The sequence below is a fragment of the Pipistrellus hanaki genome (assembly GCF_964339955.1).
Source record: "Pipistrellus hanaki genome assembly, chromosome: 3".
Taxonomy (NCBI): Eukaryota; Metazoa; Chordata; class Mammalia; order Chiroptera; family Vespertilionidae; genus Pipistrellus; species Pipistrellus hanaki.
Window position 1 is genome coordinate 35431031 of NC_140505.1, and position 26676 is coordinate 35457706.

General features: G+C 34.5%; 1 protein-coding gene across 1 annotated transcript in view; it reads right to left on the reverse strand.

The window, feature by feature from the left end:
* Positions 1–26676, reverse strand: part of PCCA (propionyl-CoA carboxylase subunit alpha) — a 348368-nt gene that overhangs the window by 151813 nt on the left and 169879 nt on the right. The window contains exons 13-16 of the mRNA XM_084880267.1: positions 21648–21791; positions 20250–20324; positions 16020–16088; positions 14431–14506 (exon numbers count right to left, since the gene is read on the reverse strand). Coding sequence (XP_084736393.1) covers positions 14431–14506; positions 16020–16088; positions 20250–20324; positions 21648–21791 — 364 coding nt within the window. The remainder of the gene's footprint in view (positions 1–14430; positions 14507–16019; positions 16089–20249; positions 20325–21647; positions 21792–26676) is intronic.

Consider the following 26676-nt stretch of genomic DNA (forward strand, 5'->3'; position numbering starts at 1 on the left):
AATAAAACTCTAAATGTAAATTTAAGAAGCTGGTAATTGCTAAGTTAATTCAATGGGGAAATAAATGTCTTTTAAATAAAGGGTGGAACAATGAGATATCCATTTAGGAAAAAAGAAAATAGCCTCAACACTAACTCACACCATACACAAAAATTAACTCAAGTTGAATCACAAACTTAAAAATAAAACCTAAAAATGCCCAACATAGAAAAAAATATAGGAGAAAAATCTCTTAGCATGAGGTAGGCAACAGATTCTTAGTACACAAAAACTATAAATCATGAAAATAATCAACACATTGTATTTCATCAAAATTTAAAAGTCTGTTCTTCAAAGAATATAGTTAAGAAAATAAAATGGTAAGCCACAGACGGAGACAAAATATTCACAACACATATATCAGATAAAATCTTATATCTAGAATATATAAAGGATGCTAACAATATAATAATAACTTGACAAACAAACCAAGATGAAAATAAAAGCAAAGATCTGAACAGACATTTCACAAAACATATACAAAAGGCCAGTAAGCATACACAAAAAATTGTTCAACATCTCTATTGCAAAAGAAACAAAACAATTTATCAACAAACACTAATTTAAGTGGCTAAAGGTTGAGAGACAGATAGTACCCAGTGATGGTGAAGATGTGAAAAAAAATGATCTGTCATACCCTGGGGTGGGGAATATAAGTTGATACATCCTCTTTGGAACTGTTTGGCAGTTTCTTAAAAAGTTAAACATTCAACTCTCAAGTATGTACCCAATTTAAAATAAAGCCATATGCCTATACAAACACTTATGCACAAAGCTTAACAGTTTTATTTATAATAGTCAAAAACTGGAAATTATCTAAACGTCCATCAATAGGTAAATGATTTTTTTTAAATGTGGTTTGTCCATACAATGGAATTCTACACAGCAATAAAAAGAAATGAATCACTAATATGTACAAAGATAAATCTCAAAATTATGAATTCAACAAAACCAAAAATAATGTATACTATATGAGTATTTATATACATAAAAGCCTAAGCAACCGTCTGACCGTTTGAACAGTACCTATGATGCACAACGACCACCAGGGAGCAGACTCTCCAACCAGTAACTATGATGTGCACTGACCACCAACGGGCAGACACTCAACATAGGAGCTGCTAAGCTGTAGTGATTTGGCAGCTGCAGTTCTCCAGTAAAGTGCCTTGGAACCAGGGAGGAGGGAGCTTGATTCCAGGGTGTGGCACCCGAGAACTGCCCTCTGGCAACCTGAGACCCCCCTCCCCCCCCCAGCAGGGAATGTTGAAGAACTGGTTTTGACTCAATCCCCACAAACCAAGTCGAGATGACCCCAACTGTGCACTAGGCTTCTAGTATTAATATAAAATTTTAGAAAATCTAAAACAGCTTACAGTGACAGATCATGTGGGCTACACTTGAAGAGAAGATGAAATGCGAAAGCCCTAAGAAAGCTTTTGTATGTTTTGGATATTAAACTTTTGTTGAAGCTACTATTTGCAAATATCACCTCCCATCTGATTGGCTGCCTCTCTGTTTTGTTGTCAATTTCTTTTGCTGTGCAGAAGTTTTTTAGTTTGATATAGTCCCATTTATTTATTTTTGCCTTTATTTCCTTTGGCTTTGGGGTCAAGTTCATGAAATGTTCTTTATGATTAAGGTCCATAAGATTGGTACCTATATTTTCTTCTATGTAACTTATATTGAGGTCTTTGGTCCATTTTGAATTGACTTTTGTACATGAGGACAAACTGTAATCTAGTTTCATTCCTTTGCATGTGGCTTTCCAATTTTCCCAGCACCATTTATTGAAGAGACTACTTCTGGCTCCTTTGTCAAAATTTATCTGTCCATATACAAGTGGTTTTATAACTGGACTCTTTATTCTGTTCTATTGATCTATGTGTCTGTTTCTCTGCCAATACCATGTTGTTTTGATTATTGTAGCTATATAGTATAATTTGAAGTCAGGTAGCATGATACCTACAGCTTTGTTCTTTTTTTCTCAGGATTGATTTGAATCTACACCTCTCCCAAGAAGATATACGAACAGTCAACAGATATATGAAAAGATATTCAATCTCACTAGCAATTAGGAAAATGCACATCAAAACTACAGTGAGACACCACCTCATATCTGTGAGTGGCCATACAAGACAAGCAATAATAAGTGTTGGGAGGTTGTGGGAAAAAGGGAACCCTCATTCACTGCTGGTGGAAATGTAGACTGCTACAACCACTATGGAAAGCAATTTGGCGATTCCTCAAAAATTTAAGAATAAAGTACCATATAACCCAGCAATCCTTCTGGGTATATACCTGAAAAACTCCAAATCATGTGTTTACAAAGATACATGCACCCCTGTGTTCACTACAGCATTAGAGTAACCAAGACATGGAAACAACCAAAGTAGCCAGCGATAGAGGACTGGATTAAAATAATGTGGTACATATGCACAATGGAATACCACTCAGCCATAAGGAAGGATGAAATATTGCCATTTGCAACAACATGGATGTACCTTGAGAATATTATGTTACATGAAATAAGTCAGTCAGGAAAAGCTAAGAACCATAGTATGATTTCACTCATATGTGGGGTATAAAACTAAAACCCATGAACACAACAGTATGATGGCTGCCAGAGGGAGGGGGTGGAGGAGGAGGAGGTCCTAATATATGGTGATAGGAGAAGATCTGACTTTGGGTGGTGGGCACACAGTGCAATATACAAATCTTATAACACAGAAACTCATACCTGAAACCTATATGATTATGTCGATCAATGTCACTCCAATAAATTTAATGTTAAAAAGCTATAATAAAAAAAAGCATAATATGCTCATTAGACTGGACGTCCTTCTGGAAGACCTGGAGCTGGGAGGGAAGCCCGGGTCCCGGGTGCCAGAGGGAAGCTGGTGCGGGCAGCTGGGGGAAGGAAGGCCTGCTCTTGCACAAATTTCTTGCATCAGGCCTCTAGTAAATGAATAAAATAAAATCAGCTTCTTGAGATATGCAAGAAAAAAAATAAAGTAACTTTTTAAAAAATGCCATAGGCATTTAAAAAACAAAAGAAAACTTTTGGAGGTGAAAGAAATGTTCACTATCTTAATTGTGGTGATGATTTCACGGATATATACATGAGAAGTTTATTATATATCAAGGGAAGAAGAGAATGAGAATAAAGGAGGAGGAAGAAGAGGAGAAAAGCTTCTGATCTAGTAGGAAAACTGATTTAATAAAAAAAAACAAAAAACTAAGCCTAATACACAATGTCTACTACAAAGTAAAGTTCAATATAAACTGCCACAAGAGGGACATGAATGATATCAGGAGAGTTTTATGATATAGAAAAGCTTTATGAAAGGAGTACTTGATCTTGGTCATGTAGATTACAAAGATATTAAGTAGGAATGAAAAGAGGCATTTCAAATCTAGGGAAAACAGGCTTCCATAAGAGGAGCAGGGCAACTGAAACATAATAAAGCTGAAGTTGAAGCAAAACTGAGATTTGTTCATTCCTTCCAGCTTCTGGATAGTTCTAATCTGTACTATTATGCTGTGAAACAAACCTAGAAAGACTAAATCTTATCTTGCTATTCAAATCTTCTTGAGCCCTCACTTTTACAATGATCATGTAAGCAAAGAATCTCCCAAGTTCAAGTACCAAGTCCACCTCTGGGTAAGCTATTTAAGCTCTCAAAGTTTCAGTTTCCTCATTTGTAAAATGGTGATAATAATTGAACCTATTTTATATGATTGTCATGAGCTACAAATAGGATAATGCTGAATTCAATGTCTGCCATTCAAGAATGTATATTATCTTTGTGCTCATTATTATCCTTTGATATGAGAATGTAGTGCAGAAGGTAATATATAATTAATAAACATCAGACAGAAGTATTGCATCTAAGCCCCAGCAGTGATCTACTTACCTAATTTCCAGTTTCATACTCGGTAGGAATGAAGCTCCACAAATCTAAATTGGTACCTATTTCTATCTTGAGGACATAGTGATCCTAAAATGAAGGGTCTCAACAAACTATGCCCTGCAGGTCAAATCGCCTACCACCTATTTTTGTAAATAAAATTTTATTGGAACACAGCCGTGTTTACATACGGCTGTTTTCAGGCTATAACAATGGAGACAAGTAGTTGCAACACAGACCATGCAATCCACAAAGTCTAAATATTTAATCTCTGGCTCTCTACCAAAAAGTTTGCCAATATCTGCTATTAGGTTTTAACAATGTTGATATTCTGAGCAAATTAATCTACATCTATCAACATGTACATCTATCAACATTTATTCTATACCTACTACTCATGTCACAATAAGATATCACAAGAAGAAAAATAAGAGCAATTATACAGAACCTGTCTTTAGCGAACTTTTAGTAACCAGTGACAGAATTTTTTTTAAATTACAAGGAAAAAGGAAACTTAAAATAAGAAAGCTGTGCCCTGGCCAGGTGGCTCAGTTGGTTGGAGCATCATCCCATGCACCCAAAGGTTGTGGGTTCGGTCCCCAGTCAGAATGTGTACTGGAGGCAAATGATTAATGTTTTTCCCTCACCATCAATGCTCCCCTCCCTTTTCCTTCCTCGTACTCTAAAATCAATAAAAACATAGCCTTGGGTGAGGATTTAAAAATAAAATGAAAGATGCCCTGCACAGTGTTCTCAGTGGTTAGCACAATGAAGAGTCTTGGTCAAGGGTACATACTTGGATTCCAGGTTCAATCCCCAGCCTTGATCAGAGCATGTGTAGGACGCAACCAATCAATGTCTCTATCTCTCACATCAATGTTTTTCTCTCCCTTTCTCCCTTCTACTCTAAAATTTAATGGAAAAAAAAAATCCTTAGGTGAGGATTTAAAAAAGGAAACTGATCCAGAGAGACTGGATAATTATCTAAAGTTAATATAATATAAATTAAAATAATAATACACTTAAAAAATTTTAATAGATAAATATGTTGTGACAAACTGCTGGTTTCTCCTAAAACCTGCTTTTCATGTTTTTGACAGTAACAGGATTAGCCGAACAAAAGACCACTCAGACACAGACTGAACTTGCCTGTCTACCTTATAGGTAGACATGACAAATTAATTCCTCCACAAAGGACTGAAAGTTAAAGTGATGTATTCAAATCTGGCCTCACTTTCTTGGAAAAAGAATTGCTTGCTTGGACTTCCTTTCCTTCTCTCTTCCTGAGAGCTCCTGATATGGCTCGGACTCAGGTTTGCCAACGCAGATGAAGTGGAGCAAGCAAGTTGGGAATGTGCATGTGAGTATCGGTGTCTCCTGGAATGACCACAGGACGTTAACTGGCCCCATCAACATAAACTAGAGAGAGTGTTACATGAGAAGTAAATAAATTTCTACCCCTTTCATACCACTGTATTTAGGTAACTTTGTTACAGAAGGTTACGCCATACTCTAATGTATATGCATTAGAAAGAAGGCTGTATCTTTACAATATGACTTCTTCCCTCTAAGGCAATCAATGTCAACAACCTAAAACATACTTCTAGAAATTTCTCTATTCAACTCTATATTATAAACCGAACAATCATATGAAAAGTTCTGAGAATCTCTGTTCTCAGAAGATACTATGTGCATAAAATTTTATAAAATCCAATTTTCAATCTCTTCAAACTCCTTCAAAATTCTTAGAGAAAGCCCCACAGTTTAAATATTAATATAATTCCTTTAGCTACACAAATACTCCATGGAAGAAGTTATTACACAGAGACAATGATTTAATAAATATCTTTATAATACACACACAGGAGAAAGGCAGTTATCCTGACCTTGTTCTGTGGGCAATGACTGAGTCCACACTCAATCACTAATGTTTCTAAGGCCTTTGTAATTATTTATGTATTGGGAAAGTATTTGAAGGTATAAGAAATTTCTGGTGAAACCAATACGCCTAGGAAATCATTGCATAATGTGACATCTTCCTATATTATAGGTGATATTTAGATAGAGAAAAATGAAGAGCAACTAAAGGCAATATGCTAGGGTGCTTCAAAAGACAAAAAGGCAACAAAAATTTAAAAATAAAAGATCCCTTGAAAGAGGTCAGGCTATCAAAGGGAAATAAACCCCTTCCCTGTATATTTTTCAAGCAAACTAAAACCCTTTTGATAAAGAAAAGGGAGAGATTTACATGCCTCGGAAATGACAGGAGTTCCAGGAAAAGGAAAGTATTTCTGAATTACACTAATTTTCCTGGCTGGGGGAAAAAATAATAGAGAAAGATGCAGAAGGCCATAAACAGGGTAATATTAGGGAGGAACTTAAATTATATAAGAATTTTCATTGCTGTAAAGCATATGGATACCACAGATATTTCTACGTAGAGGCCAAAGTATCTGAACAAAGTGAAAGAATAGTGACTGAAAAGTCAGAGGGGCATTCTGGGTCTGATGGCCATGCAAAATACAATGATTTCACTTTACCTGGAGAGCGAACAGAATGGTTTACATAGGGCAGATATGACTAGTTATACATCCCAGGAATCACTCAAGTTGCTGCTGGAAAAGGGATTGGGGAGGGGCAAGAGTAAAGATGGGGGAAACCATTAACTGACAATTGCAGGAGACAGGTTTAAAAGTGGCAAAGCCTCAGCCCACAGCTGGGGTGATGAAGAAAAGTAGCCAGATGTAAGAGACACTCAGGATGCAGACAGAGCTTGGTGACTTAACGGCTGCCAAAAGTGAGGGAGATGAGTCTGCACAGCACCCAAACTTCTGGCTCTACATGATAGGAGATGTCATTTATAAAAAAAAAAAAAAAAAAGGAACAGGTTGGGAGGAAAAGTTTGGGGAAGTTCAATTTGAGATGCCCATGTGATAAGATTGATGACGTCTAAATGATGAGTACAGAAAAATGGGCCGATTAGAATGTACATACAGAAGGATACAGATGTCATGCATGCAAATGTATCCAAAACAAAGTGAGAAACAGATATATATATATATATATATATATATATATATATATATATATATATATATGTGTGTGTGTGTGTGTGTGTGTGTGTGTGTGTGTATGTATGTATATATGTATGTATATATATATATATATATATATATATATATTCATGTATAATTTATAGGAAAAAATGAAAGATCAAGGTATAGTTTTTTTTATTTTTTTTATTGATTATGATATCACATAATTGTCCTCATCCCCCCATTCCCATCCCAAACCCCTCCCCACATATGTTCCTACCCCCCTGTTGTCCATGGCCACTGGCTATGACCATATGCATGCACACAAGTCCTTTGGTTGATCTCTTCCACTTACCCCCACCCTCCCCTACTTTCCCTCTGAGGTTTGAAAGTCTGATCACTGCTTCTCTTTCTCTGGGTCTGTTTTTGTTCATCAGTTAAGGTATAGTTTTAATTTTATTTCTAAAAAACGGTGTTCTGCCCTAGCTGGTCTGGCACAGTGGATAGAGCATCGGCCTACAGACCAAAGGGTCCCGGGTTCAATTTCAGTCAAGGGCATGTACCTTGGTTGCAGACTCCTCCTGGCCCAGGACCTGGTCGGGGTGCATGCAAGAGGCAACCAATCGATGTATTTCTCTCACATTAATATTTCTCTCTGTCTTTCCCTTTCTCATTCACTCTCCCTAAAAAAAAAAAAAAAAAATCAATAGAAAAACATCCTCGAGTGAGGATTAAAAAAAAAAAAAAAGGAAATATAAAGAAAGGTGTTCTTATATCCAGAATTCAGAATGTTTTTGTTTATAAGCTTTTTTGCGTAAGTAATGAACAACTTAGAAAGGCAACCTAACTCGGGATTTTTATCCTTATGTCATCCAGTTTTATAAAAATAGTACTGTTCACTTGATACACGTCATATTTAATTTTATTGACTTTCTTGTTACAGTCTACTACTCGTATAAAGTTTCTTGCTCTCTGGCTGCCCAATGCCCATATAGATTACATCAGACTCTGTCTTCAATAAAATACAACATAGCCTTGAGAAATAGTTAATGATAATGTGAACAAAAATAAGATTATTTTCTGATGTCCATTTTTTAAATGGATATCAGATTTGTGACTGATGACATAAAAAATTAAAAATGTATGCAATTTTATAGGGTAAATTATATGTTGTATTTTTATTCCAGATTTAAAGTTTTAAAGGTGCTTATTTTAGAGAGCATAACTCAAAAGAATTAAAAGCAAATATTAACTTACATTTGGATATCAAAGAACAGAGCCACTCAAGCACACAAAATGAAGCATGTACTTCTAAAAACTCTTTCTACTTGAATAGTCAATACAGCATGAAAATATATTCTTTTCTTTTGATAAATGATGTTTCAGGAATACAATTAATATGCAAAAACATTTTCTCTTTAATATTCTCTGAATAAAATATTACATATTACATATTACTCCCCTAGCTGATTAGCTCAGTTAGAGTGTCATCCAAATACACCAAGAATATGGGTTTGATCCCTGGTCAGGTCACATACAAGAATCAACCAGAATCAACCAATGAATGCATAAATAAGTGGAACAACAAATCAATGTTCCTCTCTCTGTGTCTCTCTATTTCTGTCTCTCTCTCTGTTTTTCCCTCCCTCACCCATCCTGCCTCTTCCTCTCTAAAATCAATCAATAAACTTTTAAAAACTTTTTAAAAATTAAATATTACATCTTACCATACAAAATCAAACCATTATGTGTTTTTCTTTCCTAACAACTATAAGGTAAAACACTGGCTAATGTCAGACGACCAAAATCCAGATGCCTTAACTGTTCCCAAGACTTCTATATATTAATTAATTCTAAAAACAAATGGGAATTTAAAAAAATTATTTTATACCTAAAAGCTCAAAGGATCAGGTAAGTGGAAAATCATCATTGAACTGTTCAAAGACATCCCACATATTTGAAAGTTACCATTTTATACTTAGTTTACTTTCTTTCCCTGTCCCAGGAAAGACAATCCCGTTTAAACTGATCCTTGTTCAAACAATAAGCAGACACTAGAGGTACTCTCTGAGACTCGGTCTATAATTTTAACAGTATTGTTAATCACATACTCATAAAAATTATGACTCCGGGTTCTGGACTGGGAATTGAGAGTGACCTCTGCCGGAGTTCACGAGGTCCCATCTGCATGGGAAATCAGGGCCAGCCACCGAGGAGGACCCCCTAGGAGCAGCCTTCTCCTGACTACCTGCTGCTTCCAAAACACTGGCCAGACATTAGCTCCACACACGGCCAGGATCAAACAGAGGCCAAAGCCACTGCTTATGGCATGGGGACACAGAAGCTAACTTTCACTCCTTTATTTTTGCTGTAAAGATTCTTTATTTTAACAAAAACTCACAATCAACTTGGGGCGGGGTGGGGAGGGAAGCAACTAGACAATTATCAAACTAGACAGTAAATTGCCCTTCCTTTTCTGTCCTTCATAACATATTTTTTAAAGCCCTCTATCCTTTAGAATTAGTCAGATGAATGCTATATAATCACAAATTGCAAATGCATCTGTTTTTATTCCTTACATGTTAACTTTGGAGAGAGGAGGGTGTCTGTTCCTCTAGGCCTATTTTTAAAACTTTTTATTTTGAATAATTTCAAAATTATAGAACCTTCACAAAAATAGGACATAAAGAATTAGTATATTTCCTTTTCCTGGATTCTCTCCAAATGTTATCATCTTATCACATTTATTTGTTCTGTCTTTCATTTTTCCTTCCTCCCTCACTTTCTCTACACACAGATTTTTTGGTGTTTTGTTTTTTGTTTTTGTTTTATTTTGAAACATTTAGGGAAAGTTGCAGACAATTTGCATTTAACCTCTAAACACTTTAGTGTATATTTCCTAAAACCAAAGTAAATCTCTTATGTAATCACAGTACGATGACCAAGTCTGAAAATTAACATTGATAACAGCATCATTACCTAATCTAAAGGCCTTATTCAAATTCCATCAATTGTCCCATTTATGACCTTTACTACAAAAGAAAAAACAATTTTTTCTGGTCCAGGAACTAATCCAGGATGACACATTGCATTTAGTTGTCATGTGTCCTTAGTTTCCTTTGATCTAGATAAGTTGATCCACTTTTGTGTTCCTTGACCTTGACACTTTTGAAGAGTACAAGCCATTTATTTTGTACTCTGTCTTTCAATGTGGTTTGTCTGATGTTTTCTCCTGATTATACTCACGTTATACATTTTTGAAAAGAATGTCACAGAAATGATGTGTGCTCTTTTCAGTGCATCGTATCAAGAGGCACATGATGTTGATCTGTCTCATCACCAATGATGTTAATTTTGATCTTCTAAGTTGCTAGGTTTTTTTTTATTTTTAAATGTACTGTTTTCCTATTATACTTAACTAATTTTCACCCATTAACTTTAGCATCCATCACTAATAATTTTTACCTAAACAATTTTGTGTTTGCCAAGTGGTTTTTTCTATACTTACTAGTTAAAATTCTACTGTAAGGGAAGAACTGTGCCTTCTCCCTCAATTATCGTTCTGATCTATTTATATCTACAAGAACTCCTATATTCTTATTTTATTCCATGGATTTTAATAAATTGCTAGCATTATTTATCTTGCTGAAGTTTCCCAATTAGTCAGTGGGAGCCTCTTAAAGCCTGCTCTAATATCTTTGCCGTGTCATTTTTGCACCCTTAATTACTTTCTTATATAAGATATTTTAGGCTCATCTTATACTCTTCCTGAAATCAGCCATGTTATCAGTGAGTACTGATTCCATTCATGGGAGAATGGTATTTAGAAAACAAGATCTAGATGCCTTGTGTGCTCAATCAAGGGCAATTTGTCCCCCAAGGCATATATAGCAATGACTGGAAATGTCAGTTGTCATAACTGAGGAGATGCTACTGCCATTTAGTGAGTAGCAGCCAAGAATGTTGATAAATAACCACAGAATAGGCCCCCACAACAAAGAATTGTCTACCCCAGGATGTCCATAATGCTAACATGGAGAAACCCTGAGTTAGAGAATATATTTATATATGGGTATACACACATGCATGTTCACAAACATACACGTATACAATAACATATATTTATATACTTATCTTCCAATCTATGGCAAAAAACTAAGAATTCTATTTCATTTTAACACCATAAGGTTAATTCTACCCTTATCCATTTTCACATCTGTAACTCCTTTCTCTGACAGTGAGAAACTTGGCTCTTCTTATCCAAAAAGTTTTTATTTCCTCAATCCCAGAATAGACATAAACTGGTTTTCAGAAGGCTAACCCATGAACTAGAAAAAACAAACCTCCTAACTAGAATTTAATATTTACTTACACATATTTTATCTTTAGCTTATCAATCAAAATACTGTTAAAAGTTCTTTAGGTTAGCTGTTTTCTCTTTCCTTCGGCATGAGTATATATGATTCATAGACTCCTGTCCATTTGCTTCTCTTTGTATTCCACTTGAGTTTTTTTTCTTTAAAACATTAATGATTTTACTTATTTTGAATATTACTACTATAGATCTAAAAGTTAGAATTATACAAAAATGTATAATCAAGGAAGTCTTTCCCTTCATGCCATGTATTTTGTTTCACGCCTCCCAATCATTTCCAGCAGATCCATCCTCCATCTCTTGTAGGTACACCATCTTATTAGTTCTGGTCTTGTGTGTATGTGTTTCCACAAATGAGCGATGTATTTATTTCCCTAGTCATCCACCAATATCTATTCTCCCTTCCTTCCCCTAATAAAAGAAATGCTACTTTTTAGTTTAATATATGGCCATTTGATATCAACTACATTTCTCACCTTCCTAGCAGCTATGTATGACCTTATGATTCAGCACCAATAGAGGGGAGCCTTCCTATTAATTATGTTCTGAATTTCAAAAAAAAAAAAAGGGCACATAACTTCCACTGGCCTGCCACTTTCCTGCTGAGGCCTGATGGTGGGCACAAACACAGCCACTTTGGACCCCAAAATGAAAACCATTTGCTGTGAATATAAGAATCACCTTAACAGCCTCTGACAACATCCTTCCTACATTATTACACGGGAAATAAATTAAACTCTATCTTTCTTAAGTCACTGTTTTTTATTCTCTTTGCTATAGTTGTTTTAACAATAACTTAAATTTGAAGATCCTCAGGTGGAAAGAAAATAGCACATCATAGGAAATGAAAACAATAGTGAAGCAAGAAAAAGGAGAGCATGAGATTAAGTAATATAAATGAAACTGGCATCCACTCGAAAGGCAACAGGAAGACACTAAACGGGTTTTAATAGGGAAGTGATAATTGGGTTTACACTTTAAAAAGTTTATTCGGTCCATACTGAAGAATGGATTGGTGCAGGTAAAGAGCAGATATACAGAACCCATTCAGGAAGCTATACGCAGGCCATGATATAGATAGTGGTAGCATAGGACAGCAGGGCCAATGAAAAGAGAATTAGGAGTTCTTTTTGATCAAGTGTACATCCCCCTCAGAATACCTTCTTAGCCTAAGCACTCATCTTCTACAAGGTGTTTCTGGCACACTGCATCCGGAAAACCTGTTTCCTCAAGGATTAGAAGAGGAAGTACTCTGATATGTATACAACCACATCTTTATGCTCATCCAAACACAACTAAACATATTTTAGGATGGGAAGATGGTTTAACTAATATGAGATTGCACTAACATTACTCTTCAAATTGCTTTTTTACTTTAGCAGCACATATGGACATGCCTTCAAGTCATAGTTACCTAGTATTTCACAGTGAAGGTGCACAGTATGTTACTCAATCCTTCATCCATTTAGTCAACACTCTGGTGTTTCAGAATTTAGGCTACTACAAACAATGCTGTTGTAAATGTTCCTGAAAACATCATCTCACAATTTAGTCTTTTAACTCTCTAGGAAAGATTCCCAAAAACTGAATGAGTAGGTCAAAGGGTATGTACTTTTATTTTAACATCTAACGCCAGGTTGGTTTTCCACAGATAATAGCAAGTCACACTCCAAAGATGCCTGCATGTGCCATCCTTTTATTTCACCTACACAGTAAGTTACCAGTCTATTAAAAATGCTGCTACTCTAGGATGTTGTTTGAAGAAATCACATAGTGAGATATTCTCCACAGTCACCTATGAGCCCTAATGCAGTACTCACGTTACTTTCAAAGGACCAAAAGGGGGTGGTGAGAAAAGATACCCTCCTCACCTTTGAATTCCCACTCTACTTTTTCACTTCACTTTTAAGATAAGTACCAATTTATATTATATTCATCTTTCTGTATTTTTCAAAACAAGTTTATTAGAAATTCCTTGAAATAGTCATAGTTATCACTCAGCCTTTCATTAATTCATTAAACAAATATGAATTAATCAGCTATCATGTATCAGACACTGCTAAGCACTTGTACCGTGATATACAAGTAAACAAGATAAACACCATCGCTGCCCTCATGTACCTAATATTCTTATGGGATAACCCAACATTTAGCAATTAATTACACAATTGATTCTTCAATTAGTTATGATAAATGCTTTGGAGAAAGTGCACTGAAAGCTTATAATGCTACACACAGTACTGAGAAGGACCTAAAAGGGGCTTTCAATATTGTTTATATATGGTCTTTCCTACATGATTCAGTCATAATTCTAAGTAAACTTATATTTCACACTTTATATTTGATATTAAAGTCCATTATCCCGAAACTGATGATAATTTATGTTGAGATAAAGTAAATGATTTTTTGATTATGAATGGAAAGTTGGTAATAACATTTAAAATGCAATTTACTCCTTAAGGGGAATAAGTGTAACTCTATCTTAATTCTTTAAGTGTAATGGCTGGTCCTAATGCAGTTATCACTACATACCCTAAAGGCTTATAGAATATCACTTTGTTAGACATTAAAATTATCCTCTGTACACATGAGGTAACAAAATTGTGTTTCCTAGAAAATATTCTATAATTTGCTCTAGTTCATAGAAGCAAAGAGCTCTTCTTTCTACTCTCAAGTTAGTCAAATGTAGGCCACTATGTTTTCTATTTCCACACATTTTCAAGTTTCATACGTCAAAAAACGAAAGAAAATAATAATATAACAAATCTGCTGTCAAACTGCACCTACCAGAAATCTTCAGTATAAAGAACCATTTTACATATTAAAAACTGTATGTTCATCTAGGAAAGATAATAAATTAAGCTATTAAATGAAACTTATGATCTAAGATATATATGTAAAGTATAGGAGTGCTAAAGAAAATGAAATACTTATTCTTAATTAGTATGTCAGTTTAATTCAAGTTTTTTTAATTCCACTTAAACAAATATTGTATCAAATTCACTAATTATTAAATCTTCAAGCTATTTTCTAGAATTGCAGAGATAACAGGGTCTAAAATGTTTGTTTTTACCTCGAATAACATAATTATCCAGTGCATCTTCCATTCTCTTCAGCGCTTCAGTTCTATCAGAACCATATGTGATTAGCTAAAAGCAAGCAACAAAAAGATTTATATAGATATATAGACCAATCCATCAAACAACTCACTTCACATAATATCCCATATTATCTTTCAAACTTCACAGTGGTTCGATTTATATTAAGTATATCAAGATTTTTCTAAATAAATAAATATTAGAATCAAGCTATTTCAGACTTTTCTCCTACAGTTCACTATCACAGTAAAGAGTTATTTGAGATAAACAAAAATAAGCATAAACTTTTTTAAAGGAAAGAAAACATCTGGGATAGTGGAAGATTAAAAAAGAAGTTTTTGTGTTCCCCATTTTTCTGTGGGTTCCAAGTTTGAAACCTTGAATAGCTAAAATTTACAAATATCATAATATAGAAGCAATGGGTTCTTATACTAAAAAACTTACTGTCCTATATGACTTTGTGCTTATTTACATGTATCTTATACAAATTAACAGTAAAAATTCACCTTAACTATTCATGAAAGAGTTTTCTGGTTATTACATTAGTCAATTTGTAGTTTGTATTTTAGTAAATTCAACACTTTTATATAATACATTTATCTAGTACATTTTAGTATTTTCAATAGCCAGTATGAAAATTCACTTGCAGGCTACTTTTCTGAACAGATATTCATTCATCCCAAAAGAAACTATATTCAATTAAATTGATATATAATATTTTAATGTATTTATTAAATAGCTTTTCTCTAACAAATAAAATACTCGAAGTTCATTTTATCAGTACAAGTGGAAAAAAAAGGAAAAAAATGGTTTGTTTCCTGCACCTATATTAAAAGTCCCCCAAAATATGGAGAAAAACATCTTGAGAAAGAATATTTATAATAAAGAAGCCATTCTTCAATACAAGTCTAAAAGTTTAGAAAAAATAGAATTTCCTCAATAAAACCCACAATTTTAACAACTGCGGTCAAAATTTTACATTTTATAAGATCTTCAAATTCTGAAAATTTTTAAAAATTCAAAGATTTAAATGTAGAGCTAATTTATTCCAGAAAGTCAAATTTAAAAAAGACAGGTAGGCATAAAAGAAATCCTATACTCTTACATACAATTTAATTATGTGAAACCTACAAAATATGTGATATATGAAATTTGGAAAGGTAAAAAGTGCTCTGACATACACAGCCTATCACCCAAACTCTTTGACATCACCTGCCATTCTTAGTTTTATCTCAGGCAATTTTCAGGAATGGCCAGAAAACATCTTAACTTCTTCTCACTGCAACTGGCTGAGTTGGTGTCACTGGTTAGATAAGTTTGTTATTGGCAGGTAGTAGTTTTATTTGAGTTGATGGGGGAAGAAGGGGTGTTGGAAACCAATATGATACTGAATTTCTCTCTTCAAAGAAAATCTGTTCTGCTTTCACTTTTCCATCAGTACATAAGTCCTTATTTAATTATAATACCTGATTCAGGTAAAGAACCAATTTCAAACTTCTTAATTAAATAGGTCTACTGCCCTTCAGAATAAAATTGAAAGAAGCCATTAAAAAATAGAACTAACTTTGGAAATCATTGGATCATAGTAAATGCTAATATCACTTCCTGGTTGGATACCGCTGTCAACCCGGACCTGGAAGACAGAAAAAAATGAAAGTAACTTCATATTGTGCACATATGTTTCCAACAACAAATTTAATTTCCAAGGAACAGATGGATAACTTCAATCTCGACATTTAGCTTCTGGAAAATAGAACAACAATATAGAAATTTATAGAGACCAAATTATCTTGGTCTGCCAACATTCAGTCATACATATTCTTGTTTTCCCACTAAATGAAGAAACTAAGAAAAGGGGTTGGAGAGGGAAGCATTTCTACATCACTGTCCCGCTATGTGTTTGTAGCTATTTGATGGTGTCTCCAACTGAAGCATGGCATGAATGATGCTCCCCCTGCACCATCTGAGAGTTCCAGTGAGGACCTCACTCAAGCCATGCAACAGGACTTGGGGGGCTTGGCTCATCAGCCCCACAGGAAAGCTGGTCCTGAGCCTTTCATGTCTGCAACACTTTCCTTTGTTGTCTCACCCTCTCAACTGTAAAACACTTTTTTTCTCTTACTGTTAGTCCCCTGAGACTTCACTGTTTACACAGCTTTTTTCATGGCTTGGCGTTGTAAGGACACAGCCCCAATTAGAGTTCTGATTTTGTGATTTTCATGGGAGGGGGTGTGGAACAGTACAAGTTCAAAAAATTCCTTTGAAGAGCCTGATTGCTGTTAACCAGCCAACAAGTTAGTACATCGCTGATTCTTGTTTTCATCTCCCAGTTTGATATCAGCAATAAGGCACAGAGGTTAGCCATGTAAAACTTTTTAAATGAGCAGCTGCTGAGGATGAAACAGTTATTAAATTATGGTGCCTAAGTTTAGGAATCTGAAGTATTTAAAAGCTAATCAAAATACTTAAGACTGTCAAGCATGTCCTAGGGGTCTTGAGGATGGAAGAATTTAATCGAAGCCGCAAGAACAGCAGGACTTTGATGGCCAACATTGTAAAGGGGTGGGAAGAGAGAAGCGGAAGCTCCTCACCTGTGGGAAGAAGCCTTCCTAATAAACAGCAGCTCATCTGTCTGCAGCAAGGCAGAAAAAGGTCAACTCAGCGGCTGTTAGGCCTTTAATATTTTAATTTAGGCAATTATCAAGGGACCACATGTAGAACCTCTTGTCTAGGATATCCACATGAGGGTATGATGATGGCTTTATTATACAGTGACATCAAAAGATAAAGCATAGTTTCATCCCCTTAAAAAAGTCACACTGTCATTATTCTCTTTGTAAGGTTTTAGAAGACAACATTATAACTAACCCAGAGTACTTTAATCCCTGTATTTGTAAAACACAAAAAAATTTTCTTTGCATTCACATTCACATAGGAAAACCTTAATGTTAAATGAAAATCAATCTGGGCACTTAAAAAAAAGCAACACTTGGCTTTCTATTTTCTGAAAACATACTTCAGGACATAAACTGAAGTTCTATGAAATTCACAAGCAGTGTTTATTAAAACTAGAAAAGAATTAACGGGGCAGCTGTGAAAGCAATAAAATTATAATCTACCTTCTCCCCACAATTAAATGGCCCCAAAATGGCAACTGGTAATCAAGTTACATATCAGAAGACATATCTGAACTTGCAATTTTTTAATTTGAGTGGCAAAAAGTTAAAGAGCTAATTTTACCACCATGTATTATTTAAAACCTTAGCACACTTGCTAAAGCTGTATTTAAAATTGAAACCTTTAGAACTTGGTACAAGTTCTAAAACTTTTTACTTTAAACATATTCTATTATTTGCTACATAAAGTGCTATAAAGCCAGTGTGAAACTTTGATGTTCAACCCACTGAAAATTAAAAGGCAATAAAGAATATTTATTATATTCTCCTATAGTTCATAACTTAAAAGTTTAGTTGCCTTGAATAACAGGATCCTAATAGATAGGTCACCTAGGGCTCCCAAATACAATTTTGTCTTTGCTATTTATTAAAATTATAATTACAGAAGGTTATGTCATTTTCCTTTAAAAATAAGTAGGGTAATATCAAAATGTATTATATATAATCAACATATCTTTGTATAAGCAAATCAACATTACCAACAAAGAAAACTCCCACTTATAATTTACTGCTTTTGCATATTTTTTCAAATAATAATCAGCTTTCTAAAATGCCTAACAATGAATTAAAAGTCAAATCAAGTCTCCTTTCCTCCAAGTGAAACAAAGGCTCTACAAAAGAATATATTTAGCTTTTAGACTAAAAGCTTTAAGAACAAAGTCAGATAAAATTATTCACAAATTTCTGAGCAGAACAAAATTGCAGTCTGCAAATAACAAATTTACAAAATATGATGGCCAAAGATAGAAAAAAAAAAATCTCCTCATATTTGCCATATAAATAAATTTTAGGCCTAAAGAAGCATGTGAAAAGTACAAACCACACGTTAACTCTGAAGTTTGTATTCTTATGACCAAAATGGTAAGAGAGACAAAGGGTTTCCTATGTTAAAAATGACTGATCTACTTTAAGAAGGCAAGAAGGGAAACACCCAAGCACCAATATAGGAGAGCTGCAAACCACTGCTCAGAAACCTCTGGCATCATTTAAATGTCTCTCCTCTGTACCAACAGTGGCTCCGTACCAGCAGTGGCCACGTCTCCCACCCTTCACTCCCGATTCACCTCTCCCCCACAGCACAACTCCCAGCCCACCATGTCTACCTGACAAGTGACAGCCCAAGCTGATTAAATGCTTCCAAGGAAGGGGAATCGTGGGCCTCCATGACAGGCCAAAAGTGATCACCATGGAGATACATAATTACAGCTGTCAACGCATCTACTGTCCTGCTGACATCAATTTGATTGCTCCCAGCAATAATGATAGACAAAGCTTAGTGTGCACTCTCCCGCACCCAATCACTTTATCTATTCCTTGGTCCATTTAGCTGACATGCAACATTCACGCAAGCAAATAACAGCAGTAAGCAGAACATTTAAGGCATTTTAATTGTTTTTTCTTTCTATGGATGGCTCACAACCACAAATGTTATTACATAAAACTCCTGCTGCAGCATTAATTGAAGAAAGATTTGGAGGGACAAAGACCGTAGGGGGTGTAGTTTGTCCATTATCACTTATACTTTCAACAGGTCTCACGTTCGAAAATTGCAAATTGCAAAAACTTGCGAGGGCAAAATGTTTAACATTCTGCTAGCTATTACAACATGGTGAAAACTTCTAACAACTAGAGTTATCATTATGAATTCTTACTTAATACTTTTTGTTTGATTAAAAAATGTTTAGATGTGCCCCCATAATACTTGTTTTCTCATCTGCTATTTAACATCACATAATGCCTGTTAAATCTTTACAATTTTTTTTCTGCCTTCAGGCTTTGAACACAGCATGGAGTCTTCGACCCTAGAAAGGGTCAAGTCCCTTTAGAAAGCACATGGGCAAAAACAATTTTAAAAGTGAAATAAATCATATATCCAATAACATCTTCAAATTTAGAATTCTTCCTGTAATCTTTCACCATCTTCATCCCAGTAATCAAACTGAATAATCATATTCACAGATGGTACAGCCTTGTCACACACCAGCTAACACCATGTCATATATATGTGCACTTATTACCTTGATTAAAAGAAAGGGTATGTCCTTGTTCTTTTTATGCAATAAAAAAATATTTAAAGAACTATTAAATATAGAACTATGGAATAAAGTGGTCAGTGATTAATTTTCTTTAACTGGTGTAAATAATATGTATTTAAAGTCGGTGACATACCAAAATGAGGTAGCTTGTTTTCCTTAATCCATTTCAATTAACAAGCTGATTTGGAGCCTGAATTTCCTGACATCTGACTATATTAGAAAAGCTGGATTAGATTTATTGAAAAGGTTATATTGTAACAGAAAAGTCATTTCCCATTCTTAGGATTCCATGCTCTTATTAATTATAATTTTTGAAAGAATTAGGAACATTGTAAACTATTATTTATTTAGATTAGAAGTCATATGTTTCCAGACTTCCCCTGTCAAATGGATTCTGACTTCCTGCACATTATAAAGTACAAAATATATATTTTTAAAAACACACACAAAAAATTGTAATTCCCCATGAATTTCACTTGTTCTTCAATTTACACCCTTTGGTGTTGACATGTTTTAACATAAAAGTATGACATAAATCAAGATTTTTAAGCCCTCACTTGGTATTACAGTTTAATGACTTACACCAGGTAGATGTATTGGTTCTTGGTACTGAGACAATCTCCCAATAGACGGTAAACCAAAAGACTTGTAGGGGTCCTGAAAGTTCAAAGGAAAGGAAACACAGTCTTTGAAATATAGATGAGCACAAGGTTAAAAATTTACACGTCTATTTTTCCATACACAGTATTTATCAAATCACAGATTTCAGAATATTACTATCTTATACTCACTCTAGACAACTTAGGAGTGTAAAAAATCAAAAAGAACTGTAAGCAGAATTTAGCCTAACCCTGATTATACATTATTAAAATTGATAACATTCCAACTTTTTATAAATCTTCTTAGAAGGCCTTGGGCAAAAATAAAATCACTTAGGTGTTACATCAAAACACACTCAAGTTCAGAACAACAAAAGTAGTACACTAAAGATATTTGTTTTTCTCATTCTCAGCACAGCTCACATATGGCAAAATCTGATAATTTTGTTCTTTAAATAAAGACCTGAAAAGAAGCTTTGTACATGGTAGTAGATATATGCTCAATTGTAAATACCTTAGATTATCAGGATAAAAATTACATAAATCCAGTTTCAACAAGAAGGAAGAATAACACTTAAAATATAATTAAAAAGCATGAACAATAACCAAGCCACAACGTATTTCTCAAGATCCTTAAACAACACTTCCAAACAACTTCTGTATTCTTAAACTCAGATACTGCTGATTTATTTTTTATTTCAACAGACAGGCTTCTCGTCTAAAAGTAAAAGACGGTAAGTTTTTTTACATTCCAGTTTTAATAATTTGAAAATATCATTTTTAGACATTGATTGCTTTATTATCTGACTTATAGTTATCTTGATAAAAATAAAGTACTGAACTGAGTGCTTATGAGTAAAATCCTTAATTATGAAGGAAAAGTTTGATCAAAAGCTTTGCAATTTAAATTTCAATTGCTATTTTCATGTAATCATCAGGGATGAACTTTTTAGGGAAAAAAACTTGGAAAAATTTTAAGTAAATATTGAATTAACAACTAATGTGTGCTCAGGGTAGGCTCTTAAAAATATGGAATTAAGTGCTGCAGTTTATTTCAAATATGGTTTGAAAAAAGCAAACAAACAAACCCAAGGTCCACTGAAGCACAAGACTATTAAATGCTTTGTTGCCCCTTAAACTGGTTGGTTAGCTATTTTTCAATCCAGGAAAAATACATGAAAATTAATTAAATTCAAGCCCTTTCAACTAATTTGAATTATGTCAAAATTATCTAACCTTATTTCCTGGTTCAATTGTGGATTACATAATCAAATATTTGACAAGGATTATAAAACCCTAACTATATTTGTTATTTAACTATACCTGGGGTCTCGTGACTCAGATACAACCACCCACCTTCACCCCAACATCATTCATTTACCTCAGCATACACCCGACATTCAACTGCCCAGCCGTTGATGGGGATATCAGCTTGTTTGTGCCTGAGAGGGTAACCCTTGGCAACACGGATCATTTCTTGGACTAGGTCCAGGCCAGTAATGCATTCTGTGACAGGATGCTCAACCTGCAAGGCCAAGATGTGCCAGTCAGTAGGTGTAGTAAAAGGTAAATAAACAGAAATAAGCAAGAACAAGTCCAATAATTTCTGGGTAAAATAATGTTAATTACACTTAATCATGTTTGACTAAAAAACTGAGAGAATAAAATTAAAGAATAAACACAATAGCGTGCAAAGCATGATAAGAAACACTAACTACTAAAAAGTGTTTGTAAACTATCTGTATCACTTTTCCCAGTTTTTACCTAGAAGTGGTCCAGCAATGTTTAACGCTTTAAATTTCGGTTAATTCATAACTGAAAATTACATATTTAACTGCAGTCCTCAATGTAGCTGATAATCAACCTATTCTGCTACACTTAGCATGGCATCTACTAGAGGCAGATTATGATTTTCCAAAGCACTAGTCTAGCCTAAGTCTCACCCACTTGCATGCTTTCACTAACCTGTCCTGACAGGCAACCCGATTAGCGTACTCTTACATCAATGCAGTGTAGCAGAAAGCAGCAGATGGATCCTGCAGGTTGTTTTCCCTCCAGACCTACATGGGGAGTGCTTAGCATGCACAATAGCAAAACTGAGCCAGTGAAATCACTCTGCTCTCTCAGCAAATTGCTGGTAACTACCTTGGATGATGCTGTCATGGGGATCCCTGGCCTTCCACACTAACACATGGGATACACATGTACAAAAACATGCACGGACAGAGAGGGATACTAACAGGGATACACATCACTGTAAATCTGATTGATAGCTTACAAGTTCCTAAACTGAACTGAGCTAAAATAAAGCCACTTATGACACCGTTAAAGAACAGATCATCTGTCGCTCACCTAAAGCCTTGAATAAGTTTGAAAACTTTAAATAGAACTTTGGCCACATCTGCTGCTTTTCTCATAAAAATTAAGCATGTTCTAAACGCACTTCACAATAGTGTTGTTGTTTTTTCATGATGCTGTATTTCTGACTTGGGAAAAGGTCAGTGAACAAACGAATTGTCTTCCCATCTTCAACTACTCTAATTGAAGGACAGGATTTAGTCATTATAATAATCCTGAAGCTTATCATAAGCAAACAATGCCATGGTCTTAAAAAAAAAAGCTTTGTAAAAATAAACAGATGGCATCCATAATTAGCTCTGTGTGTGTGTTATGAGTTTGTTTACAGTTTCAACAACATTTTCAGACATTTTGACATAATTTTAATGACAAATCATCACTAAAATAAGCATCTAACCTTTGTAAAATAAATGCAGCACTAAATGAAGACCTTTTTAGATAGTACAAATATATATTTTTGAAAGCAAATTATGATTTTGTGAGAAATAAGATTCTATAGTATAAATAAGAAAAAATGTAAAGCCTCTCTATTATTGGTAGAAACAAATTTCTTGTGAGAAAGCATCATTCACTCTAAATATTCAAGAGGTGAACCTACTATGTGCCAAGGGCTTTATATCAATCCTACTGTCACATCTCTGTTCCGGAGAAAATAATTTTTAAAGCTAAGTGAAGTACATTCTGTACACTACTCCAGTGGTCAGCAAACCACGGCTCGTGAGCCACATGCGGCTCTTCGGCCCCTTGAGTGTGGCTCGGCATTAGAACCACTTCTTCAAAATAGACTCACCCAGTCCGAAAATGACTTCTGCTTATGGGCCACGAATTTCAATCGCACTGTAAGTGCATGCCTGCACGTGGTATTTTGTGGAAGAGCCAAACTCAAAGGGCCAAAGAGCCGCATGTGGCTCGTGAGCTGTGGTTTGCCAACCACTGCACTAGGCAATTAAATATTAAATGAATGAGTGAATGAATGGACAGCAAATTGAGAGACACACCTATCACAAAGGATAAAGGTCAGGCTGGAATTTTTGTCCCTCCCAGCATGTTCTGACCTTCCTGATCTTCCTCATGGAAAAATGTATGTGAAAGCATGTAATAAATATAATCAGCTAGATAATTATGTGCTGTCATCCTTTATAAAACATATTACTATAAAAGTTTAAAGAACCAAATTAATTATGAGGCTCTGTTTTACCTTAGAAGGCCTCTTAATAACTGTGTAGGGGGGAAAAAAGTACATTGGCCCCACAAATGGAATACAAAAATGGATCCACTTTAACCCAACAGTTATATAACAGAAACATAACAACATTTTACAATCTAAATTAGTGAGCTGCAAGTATTTCAAAATAAAATAATTAAGAAGATAACAAATAATATTGGATATTCAAAGCAAAATCATTAGCTACAAAATTTTTTTAAATATCCACTTACGTTCAAGTATTGCTAAAGTCTACAAAACATTCTAACATGTCTAAATTTTTCAGGTAACAGAAACATATCTTTTTTAAAGTAAAACTTATAATTTAAACCTCTTCTAAAGAAATTTTTTAAAATATATTTTAATACAATTCCAGTTATTAAGCAGGATATGTGAAATATTTTCTGTACACCCTGTATTATTATTTTCAGGGATCTTATAAGTGCAACATGGTTGAAAACTTAAAAATAGTTTCCCTCTGCAAGTTCAGCTCAACACCTAGACATCAGAACAGAGCAATAGGAAGAAACAAAATGGCTCCCATGACAAAATACTCAGTAATAGTTTTTAAAATATCTTTCAAAAAGAAGGGAGGAAGAAGGGAAAATTAATAGAAAGTAGAAGTGGCTAATTGGAACAAAAGGTTACAAAAAGAAAACAGAGTAAAGATGGATGTCTAGTAAGCCAGCAAGTACACCTTGCTTTGCTCCACCTAGAAGAAAAAAAAATCTAACTATAAAAATATGATGCTAATAAATATTTATTCTGAGAGCTATTATATGTGTGTGTTGGGGCTGGGTGGGTTCCTGTGTCACTTCTACCTGGGCAACACTGAGTTAACCTAAGTTAAACAGGCTTTCTTTTTAAGAAAGATTCCTCAAACTCAATCTGCCCCGGAATTCAACAAGAAAAAGACAATGTATAGTACTTATTTAACCAAACACCTTCTTTTGCAGAGCATCTTTATGGGTTGAGAATTATATGGAACTCACTTTCAGAAAAAAAAAAAAAAAAAAAAGCCTTAAACATTCAAAATATAAAACCGAATTTCCTTATTGTGAACCTATCCTCACCAAACAGCAGTGGTTCTGACACACAGGTTGAGAACCACTAGCAGGGTCACCTAAGACCATCAGAAAACACAGATATTTACATTACGATTCATTAACAGTAGCAAATTTACAGTTAAGAAGTAGCAACAAAAATAATTTTATGGTTGGGGGTCACCACATCATGAGGAACTGTGTGAAAGGGTCATGGCATTAGAAAAGTTGAGAACCACTGCACTAGATAGTATGATTATACATCAAAAGTTGATATATTGATATTCTAGTATATAAATCTTGTGATTTAATCAGCAAAAGTAAGATGAGAGAGAAAAAAAATCAATGTGAAAAAGAAGAAAAAACAAAGAAGAGGAGGGAGAGTATAAGGTAGGGTAGAGAGGGAGGAGTGGAAGGGAGAGATAAAGGGAGGGAGAGGGGAAGGACACATGAGAAGAAAATACAAAGGAGTAAGCCTTACAAAATTATTAGAATTTCTGAATCCTCAAAGGCAAATTACTGATTGGGATATATTCATCAAGGTATGCCATCCTAATAAGTCAATTTGTACTGGCAATGCCCCATCGCACCACGAATCTTTTGTTCAAACAGGTACAAACAACTACAATCACCAAATGCCATATTATAGGACATAATCATACTAAAGGACTAGAATGAGTAAGTATTCTACATGCTTACATTAGATGGTCATAATCAGTTAGCTGTTTATAGATCTACTTGCTATTTTAATTTAATTTTATCTTTTTCGTCACCATCAAGTAGTCATTATTGTCAGTGTTTGTGTCTAGACAGTTTGTCATTCCCTCTTACTAATCTGTTGCTTCAAATGTATTTCCAAAAAAATAAATAACTGAGCTTATCAAATGCAATGAGGTAAATTAGGTTTTGCTTCACCTCTGAGTTTTTTTTAATTCACATCCAAGGATACGTTTATTGATTTGAGGGAGGAAAAAACATCTATAGGAGAGAAACATTGCTCAGTTGCCTCCCAAACACATCCCAACCAGGGTTCAAACCAGCTACATAGTTATGTGCCTTAACAGAATGGAACTCACAACCGTTTTGACATATGGGATGATGCTCCAAATAACTGAGCTACCTGGCCAGGGCTCGCCTCTGAGTTCTTAATGTATCAAATTTCAATAGTAATGAATAATCTTTCTGGCACTGTGTTGTCATTTATCTACCTCCATGATTAAATAAATATATTCATAAATTCTGCCACTGCTACTGTAAACTTTAGCTTTATTCCTCATTAAATAGAAACTAGGAAGTATATAAAATTAGTGAGTGAAAGTATATAATATTTCCAGAATTTCAAAGTATCTCCATATAAAATACGTTATTAATGACAAAGGGAAAAATAGTAACTGCAGTGGAGAAATGTGAGACACACCATCTTAACCAGCCAATGTAATTGGTTAGACATCACCTGTCTCCTATGTGATGCTCATAGGTAGACAATACATTTCTGAGGTAGTCTTGCCAAAAATGCATAACCTGAATGTAATGAGAAAACAAAATGAAGGACATTCTGTAAAATAAATTGCTTGTGCTAATAAGAAGGGAGAAAAAAGTAAAGGTCATAGTTGACAAAAAATTACTAAGAAATGTTCCAGATGAAGAGAAAGTAGATAGGAAAGGTAAATGAAATGCAGGAACCTAAACCAAAATTTTCTTCTTTTACCATAAAAAAACTAATGAGATAATTGGTGAAATCTGAATATGATCCACAGATTAAATGACAATAATATATCACTGTTAACGTATTAACTTTGGTAATG